At 37.5% G+C, this 9,122-nt stretch overlaps 1 protein-coding gene across 2 annotated transcripts in view; it reads right to left on the bottom strand.

Annotated features, from left to right (window-relative positions):
- LOC144038362 (myosin-binding protein C, fast-type-like) overlaps window positions 1–9,122 on the bottom strand; it is a 28,043-nt gene that overhangs the window by 9,154 nt on the left and 9,767 nt on the right. For both annotated transcript variants that reach the window (XM_077550825.1, XM_077550826.1), the window contains 14 exons: window positions 7,084–7,146; window positions 6,858–7,006; window positions 6,640–6,757; window positions 6,501–6,549; window positions 6,264–6,323; window positions 4,896–5,059; window positions 4,675–4,807; window positions 3,251–3,375; window positions 3,067–3,172; window positions 2,796–2,965; window positions 1,318–1,483; window positions 1,131–1,237; window positions 1,010–1,039; window positions 741–883 (listed from right to left, as the gene is read on the bottom strand). In XM_077550825.1, coding sequence (XP_077406951.1) covers window positions 741–883; window positions 1,010–1,039; window positions 1,131–1,237; window positions 1,318–1,483; window positions 2,796–2,965; window positions 3,067–3,172; window positions 3,251–3,375; window positions 4,675–4,807; window positions 4,896–5,059; window positions 6,264–6,323; window positions 6,501–6,549; window positions 6,640–6,757; window positions 6,858–7,006; window positions 7,084–7,146 — 1,583 coding nt within the window. The remainder of the gene's footprint in view (window positions 1–740; window positions 884–1,009; window positions 1,040–1,130; window positions 1,238–1,317; window positions 1,484–2,795; window positions 2,966–3,066; window positions 3,173–3,250; window positions 3,376–4,674; window positions 4,808–4,895; window positions 5,060–6,263; window positions 6,324–6,500; window positions 6,550–6,639; window positions 6,758–6,857; window positions 7,007–7,083; window positions 7,147–9,122) is intronic.

Raw genomic sequence — 9,122 nt, 5'->3', positions numbered from 1 at the left:
TATCAAATTAATCGGCAACTATTTTAAGAATCGAGTAATCGTTTGGAGCCATTTTTTTTATTGGAAATTGTCCAAATCTTCTGATTTCAGCATATCAATAGTAATTGTTCTATAGTCCTTCATGAAAGAAGACTGATTATTGTCCGTCCGTCCGTCTTCTTCCGCTTATCCGGGGTCGGGTCGCGGGGGCAGCAGCTTTAGCAGGGAAGCCCAGACTTCCCTCTCCCCAGCCACTTCAGCCAGCTCATCCGACGGGACCCCAAGGCGTTCCCAGGACAGCCGAGAGACGTAGTCTCTCCAGCGTGTCCTGGGTCGTCCCCGGGGCCTCCTGCCGGTAGGACATGCCCGGAACACCTCCCCAGGGAGGCGTCCAGGAGGCATCCGAACCAGATGCCCGAGCCACCTCAACTGGTTCCTCTCAACTCGACTGATTATTGTGTTTCATCAAAATAAGACATTTGCAAACATTAGTTTTTATTTTGGAAAACGATGACCAAACCGGTAACATAGTATAACATCAATCCCCACTTTTGTTTTGTTTTGTTCACTATACGAATACGAAGTACGAAATGACCACCAATAACTGGTTAATAAACATGAGTCCGCTTTTGTAATACACTTTAATGGAAAATGAAAATGAATCAGATTAGTCGATTTAATCGGTTGAATAATCGATAGATTAATCGATTCTAAAAAATATTCGATGGTCACAGCACTACTATGACTGCTTTATACTTTACCTGGTCTGCTTTGGACCAGACCACTTTTGGTGCCGGTTCTCCAGTGATCTCCACGTCCAGTCTCAGCTTGTTGCCAGCCACCAAAATGATGGTGTTTTGCGAAACCATGTTTCCGGTGGTGTCCAGGTGGATCTTTGGAGGATCTTAAAGGGTTTGTTTGGAGAAAGCAAATAGAGAAAGCTTTTTTCTTTTACAATGCGATCTATGCATAAGAGTCGTAAAAAGCTTTTCCGATGACTTAGAAGGAGAGGTAAGTAAAGTTTATTTACCCTGCCTGGGCACATAGTCGATCTTGATTTCTGTATTAGGAGAGAAAAAGAGAAGGTTTAATGCTGTCTGCTGATGATGAATGTTTCCACATCACCACAGTAATGTTTCTGTTTCCCTCACCCAGGAAGTTGAGCTTGGCCGAAAGCGACAGAGCGTATCCATCAGGAATGAACGTGTAGTCTCCGGCATCCCCTGGCTTCACATCGTTAATGATCAGACGATGGAACCTGAAACGAGACGCAGAGACGCGCCGATGGAAGGAAAATTCACAAAGGTGCGCTTTTCTTTTCACGTCTTTACTCTCTACCTTCCCACGTGTGTCATTTTGATGCGGTCGCTGGCCATCACTTCCACTCCGTCCTTGTACCACTTGCCCGTGACCTTGTCATCGGACACCTCGCACTTGAACAGAGCCTGCTCGCTTGCCTTCACCGTCAGGTCGGCGATGTCCTGCAGCACCAGCAGTTGTTTTTCTGGACGCGGTGGAAGTCGCGTGGGAAATGTTTAGGACGATATATGAAAACAGTTGGTAACACTTTAATAACAACTATCCGTTATAACTAGTTAATAGATCATTAGTAAACTGTTAACTCTTTGACTGCCAGACGTTTTCAGAAAAGGGATGCCGTGGGTGCCAGCCGATTTAAGCATTTTTGACTGATCTTTCAAGATTCACAGAAAATTATGTGTTTGGACTATGGAAATACACATACTACCAAATGAAAGATTGGACTCTCATCTTTCATCAGAAAAAAAAGTTTGTTTCTACCTTATTCCGTTTTTCAGTAATCAACAATAGAAAATGGTTAGTTTCACCTCTGTTTTAAAAAACGTATTTTAACGTCTTTGGCACTCCATATGATTTTACTAAACGTTATATAACGTTTTTGGCAGTCAAAGAGTTAATGAGTTGTTTACTAACAGTTAATGAGGAATAGTTGCAACTTAAGAATAATGTTCCAATAATATTCCAAGTCACTAGTAAATTACTAATAGCTTGTTTATGATCTATTACTCATTTAGTAGGTGATAGTTATGAACTACAACTCATTACCTAACAGTTGATAACTATCTACACGCATCATTAGAAATACTTCAACCGTTAACTCAATTGCTCCCAAAAACGCATAAATATGTTCTATTTTAAATAGTATCATGCTCCCAAAGACGTATTTATACGTTTTAATGTTGTTGTTGTTGTTTTTTTCAATGCGAGAGCATACAGAAGGGTTTGATGTAGCCTCTCAACTGAAAAGAATGCTTGAAGCAATGGTAGTTATTACAAAAAAACGGCCAGCAGGTGGCAGCAGAGTATAAGAGATCAGCCAGGGCCATGTTGCAACAAGCTCTTTCCCCCACTGTTTAAAACAGGATTTGTGAATAATAATGAAACTTAGCTATATTCTAATGCTAATTTCTGCAAACAGCTAGAAATAAAAAAAAAAAATCCTCATGAAAGAAGAGATTCTAATCTTTCCTTTGGTAGGTTTCATGTTTTCATAGCAATAGAACAGAATATTCTGTGGGCCTTGCGAAAATCAGTCAAAATCCAGTAAAACAGCCGGAAGCGAAGGGGGTTGCTTCAGTGAAAATGGCTGGGAGCGAATGAGTTAACAAACATGTCATTAATGATTCATTAATAGTTTACTAATGATCTATTAACTAGTTATAACAGATAATATCCGGCAATGGTGGTCTTGAGTCACTGCCCAGTGGGTCCACTAGTGTAGATCGTACTTTTGAATAAACTCCAAAGAAATCAAGTGAAAATGTTCCCTTTAGTACCTTCCACCTCCAGCTCTCCCTTGGTATGTCCCCCATTTGTCCAAGCATGGTACATTCCAATGTCCTCGAGCGTGGCTTCCTGGATGATGAGCGTGTGCTTCTTCCCGTCTTTCTTGAAGCGATATTTTGTGGATGCAGCGTCTTTAACAATTTCCTGTTCCCCGTAGAACCTTGAAGAAGATAATAATACGATAATAATGTCAACAATTAAACGGCGGCAATAAACAGATATGATCAAATTCATCCTCCCAACTCATATTAAACTACCGACCACATCACATGGGCGCCCTCCTCCGAAACCTCAATCTCAAACTCCACTCGCTCCCCAACCACCACGTGGTAGTCATCCATCAGCTTGGTGATGGTGATGGGTGGTTCTGGGTGTAAACAAGAGGGTTTTGAGTTCCAACATGGATGTTAAGAGTCAACAAGGATTGAAGGCAACGTCGACGTACCTTTGACGAAAACTTCAGTGAAACACTTGTCTTCGCCAATCACACACTCGTATGCCGAGTCATCAGCCAGGGTGGTCTTGTTGATGGTCAGCGTTCTGATGTTCCCGTTGGTCTCCATCACGTACCTTGAAAATAACACGGTCGGTACGTTATTTGTAGTGGTGTGCCTGTAGGCCTACTCAAGAAGATTTTTCAGTTTTTTCATATGTATATATATATATATATATATATATATATATATATATATATATATAAATATATATATATATATATATATATATATATATATACGTATATATATATATACATATATGTATATATACATGTATATATATACGTTTATATATGTATACATATATACATATATATGTATGTTTCTATATATATATATATATGTATATATATATATATACGTGTATATATATATATATATATACGTATATATATATACATGTGTATATATATTCGTATATATACATACATATATATATATATATGTGTATATATATATATATACGTGTATATATATATATACATATATATATATATATATATGTATGTATATATATACATATATATATATATATATATATATATATATGTATGTATATATATACATATATATATATATATATATATATATATATATATATATATATATATATATATATGTATATATATATATATATATATATATATATATATATATATATATATATATATGTATATATATATATATATATATATATGCTTATATATATATATACACACATTGTTGAAGTCATGCGATTAATTACGATTATAAATTTTAATTGCCTGATACCCCTAGTTTTATGCCAGCCTAAAAACCCAAAAACCTTTTGAAATTTATTAATTATTCATCTAATCTGAAAAAACACACTCTTGTCTTGTGCTAGCGTTAGCATTGGGGCTAACAGTATTAGCGACAGTTTACTGTTAAACCGGACGTTTAAAAATGTGTTAGACATTAATATACAATAGACAATATTGACTAGAACGTTCTCCTAGCGTGCATTTCTTCATGCGTTCAAGGCTAAATGTTGAATTGCGGGTCTAATTTTCTCAGCATTAGCGTACACAAGGCATAAATGTCTTGGCAGCGTGACTTAGTGAGCCCTCCGGGAGACTTCTTACGACGGCCTAAAAATAAAATGTGTGGATGGCAGCATCGCTCCAAACTTTGACTTTGCCGAGTCGATAATTTTAGCTGCGCATTTTTCAAACGCTCTCTATCATCCGAGCTCAGTGGCTAATTTACAACCTAATTTTGCTGTCCGTCTCTGAGTATATTTCCTGCTGGGAGTTTCACACGCACAGTCTAAAAAAAAAATAAAATAAATGGGACTAATAAAAAAAAAAGGCATACAACACGATTGAGTGCGTTGGCGCTTTTATGCATGTACTTGGCAGAGGGTTTGATCTCTTGGCCGTTCTTCAACCATTTGACCTGGGCGTTGGGATCCATCACCTCGCACTTAAGAACGATTCTCTTGCCTTTGTCCACCGTGTAGCAAGATTCCAGCTTTGTCAGGAAAGCTGGGGAAGAAGCGGGGAAAAAATGGGAATTCAATTTCTCTTGTTTCTCCTCTGGCCGGCCTTCATCGTCGCGCCTCGCCCGACTCACCCTCGGTGTGCTTGGGCTCCACCTTCATCTTTTTCAGACGTTTCAGCATGCCCCGAAGGTCGGTGATGCCGTACTTGAAAGCGATTTTCTCATATTCGCTCGGGTGGGCGCTCTTCAGCAATTCCCATACGTCGATCTCCTCCTCCACCTTTTCGGGTTTCCTTCTGTCGGTCGTAGAGAGAAAAAAAAAAAAAAGGCATTTTAATAAAACAATTATATAGAATGTGGGGATGCGCTTGCTAGTGTAAGTAAAGATTCTTTTACAGAAAGGCGCCTATTTGTGTCGTTTTCGGATGTGGATACGGAGACCACACTAATCCAATATTCATACTTAACTGAAAACTTTAAAATTCAATGAATTGATGGGAGTTTAACTAAATAATGTACAAAGTACATCATGAAATCTTACCAATAAAAAAAGGGAAATGAGTACAAATGAACTCATTCGCTGCCATTGACGGCTATAGACGTAAAAAAAATTCATTTGAACTATTTCTATTAGTTAAAAAAAAAAATCCACTTTTGTTAACAAGAGTAGGAAAACCTAGAATTTTTTTATTGTACATTTAGAACAGATGTAAAATTTGTGATTCATTGTGAGTTAACTAGTGAAGTCATGCGGTTAATTATGATTACAAATTTTTAATAATGTTCTCTTCTTTTAAAAAAAAATTCATTCATTGCCTTTGACGTCAAAAATTCATTTGAACTATTTCTATTACTTTAATACTTTTTCCCACTTTTGTTAACAAGAGTATGAAAGCCTAGGGACAAAAAAATATTGTACATTTAGACCAGATATAAAAATTTGTGAGTAATCGTGAGTTAACTATTGAAGTCATGTGATTAATTACAATTAATTAGTTTAGTTTTAATTGTAATTAATCGCATGACATTTTTATATCTGTTCCAAATGTACAATAAAAACGTTTTTCTAGGTTTTCATACTCTTGTTAAAAAAAAGTGGAAAAAATGTTAAACTAATAGAAATAGTTCAAATGAATTTTTGACGTCTAAAGCCGTCAATGGCAGTGAATGAGTTAAGAGGAACAGATATTAGATATAGGTGTCAGTTTGTGGAAAAATCTGGATTATGAAACTAAATCCTATCAGTCTGTTTGTATTTGTTTAAAAAATGTATAAAAGCACAATTACTGGGAAAATATATTTAGCACAAGGTCATTAGGAATTATTTTGTTTAATTGTTACTCTGAAAGCGTCTTGACTGTTGACCTTTTTTTTTAAATTTTTTTTAATTTGAATTTTTTTTTAATTTATTTTACATATTTTTCTTCTTTCTGTCCGCTTTCATTTCTTTTTCTTTAATATTTTTGGGGGAATTGAATTGAATAGAATCGATGTTCTCACTTCTTGGCAGCTTTGAGAAGAGCGCTGAAATCCAGGTCGCCATCATCCTCGCCGGCATCCCTGCGTGGAAGGCACACTCTCATAATGGGACTTGGACATTGGACTTGAGTCACATGACTTAAGTCCATTCAAATGAAGTCGCCAATTTTCAGACTTAGCTAAAACTCGACACAACAACTTTGACTTTGTATTCATGAGATTCGACTTTATGAGACGTGACGTATGAAATGCGCTTACGATCTCTTGAAGGTAGACAAAATGTCCACATGCTCGTCTTGCTGGGAGGCTGAAACGAGAGAAGTTGCCGAGTTGGCACATTACGGGCCGGATCAAACCGGAACATCGGCGTACGTGGCCCGTCTCGGCTTTCACTCACCCTCCACGGAGATCTCAAAGCTGAAGCTGTCACATTTGTCTTTGGACGTCACCTCGCACCTGTAGCCGCCGGCGTCTCCAGGGACCACTTTGGTGACCAGCATCTCATAAGTGTAGATCTTTTAAGGGGTAAATAAAACAAAAGATGGAAAGGCTCTATAATCGTTGTATGGTGCAAACTAAACTTTTTTTTTTTTGTTGTTCATATCTCTGCCACACCTTCGTATCCCTGTCATAGGTTTCTTTGAACTGCATGTGTTTCCCAGCCTTGCTGCTCAAGTCCAGCCATTTTCCCTTCAGCCATTTCATGGTGGGTTTCTTTACCAGGGCGCTTGAGTCAACTTTTGCGATGAGGATCAAATCCGTTCCTGTCGTCAACAAAGTAGTGTCAACATGGGACAACATGCTCTGGAGTGGGTTCTAGCCATCTGTTTGCAGGTCGAACCTGTGACAGCGATCACTTGATCTGGCGGCTTCTCCAGGAAGAGCCCGGCGAGCTCTGTCGCCTCTGAAAAAAAGAAAAAGAAAAAAGATTTCATTATTTTATATTATTACAGATAGAGATGTCAAACTTAATCGATGAATCGACAAGTAATCGGTTATCAAATTAATCGGCAACTATTTTAATAATCGTTTGGAGACATTTTTTTATTCAAAATTGTCCGAATCCTCTGATTTCAGCATATCAATAGCAATTGTTCGCAGATTTCTGTAGTCCTTCATGAAAGAAGACTGCAGGTTATTAGCGATGTAAAAAAATTTTTAAAAAAAAGATGAAACGTGCACAAAATAGAACATCTCGTTTGAAAGCAGGCAGGATTAAAGTTCAAAAAAGGGCATTTGCATGCGCTGATAACGTAACACAATCCAAGTTGACCCTCCCCAACAGCGTTCACATTAGCTGGGAGAGAAACAATTTGCAGTTAGACCAGCGCTAAGAGGAAGTGTGAAATTTTATGAGTGAATGAAATAAATAAATAAAGATGTGTGCTCTTGGAGGCAATCATGACTGTTACAGGTCAGAACACAAAGGAATCAAGCAGGTTCATTTTTCTACGCTTTCTAATCATCACATTTGGGATAAGACATGTATTTGAAATGACCTTGAATACTTCTGTCGGACTGTGGTTGGTAGCTATAAACCCCTGTAGCATTACTAGCAGTTGTTGTTTTTTTTTTGCATAGTGAATCAGTTATAGCGCATACTGTACGTTTTAATTTGAGCTTAAATAAGTTGGCAGTTGCTTCCTGCTTCATTAGCCAAACCGTGGTTAAGAATAATATAACCTCTCAACTCACATACTTACACTTTAGCCCCGCGGGAAAAGCTTTAAACAACCTTGGTATGTAAGAACTTCCAACTGTCCGCCCTGAGGGACACAAGCACTGACGGCTGGTGCAATTACTACCATGGAGATCAAACAAACGTAGCACAAGATGGGGAAATCCTCCTACGTGAAGCGTTGAGAGTGACGAAAGAACATCTCCCTGACATCAAGCTACATTTATATATAAAAAAATATATATCTATTTGAAGCGCCGCAAAAGTTGGAGACAGTTGTCACTGGCTCAGCCAGCTCTTTCCAATTGCTGCTGTCATTCAGCTTTCATACCATTTCACTCAGAATACATTAACATGTACACCAATTGGACATATGGTCAGAAAATTATTATTTATCTATCACAAATCATGCATATTTGTTCATTTCGGATTGGTTCAAGGAAGCTGAAATATACTCAACGTAACGGGCTAAAAGTGACTTCAAAATAAAGTTGATCAAACACAGTAATATATTGACAGCAATGCAAATAGCCTTAGTACACTTTTATTTTGAAGTTCGCCCACGTCGTGGCATGATGGCTAGCTTAACTTCCCTTTTAAACTTTTCTTTATCGTAGCTGATTGACATGATTGTTGCGACTAACATCAACACAAGACAACGCTATCCCGAACTCGTATTCAATCGCTACTTTAGAACGCTAAAGAAACCGCTAAAGAAAGTAATTAATTACGCCTTCATTGTATGAAACGGCAGAAGTCTCCGAAGTAAGTGGCTAGCGGCTAGCTGTTAGCTGTTAGCTGTTAGCTGTTAGCAGTTAGCATGACCAACAAGTGTCTGGCTGGCTGCCGGCTGGTAAGTTTGACAGCTGATTTACTTTAATTGTTTTTCAATGTTCTGCACCAAGGCTACTTTGTAATTTACTCTCCTTGTTTAAAGGAAGGGAATGTGATTTAAATTGCATGTTGAGGTCTTTTCATTCTTTAAAAAAAGAAGATAAATAGAACTTTGTCTTCATTTATTTTATAAAACACTTTTGCCCATTAAAAAAGAAAAACATGCAATTTAAAATGTCAAACCTAGACATTAATACTTTTTATTTTACACATGAACCATGGTAAAAATAAGAATGTTTCTGCCTCATATTGCAATTGAAAGTTGTGTTTCTAAATCCTACACGGCTTTATTAGACATTTTGAGTTAG

This window comes from Vanacampus margaritifer, chromosome 18 (assembly GCF_051991255.1).
Source record: "Vanacampus margaritifer isolate UIUO_Vmar chromosome 18, RoL_Vmar_1.0, whole genome shotgun sequence".
NCBI classification, from domain to species: domain Eukaryota; kingdom Metazoa; phylum Chordata; class Actinopteri; order Syngnathiformes; family Syngnathidae; genus Vanacampus; species Vanacampus margaritifer.
The sequence above is the reverse complement of the archived record's forward strand: the minus strand, read 5'-3'. Positions and strand labels throughout refer to the sequence as shown.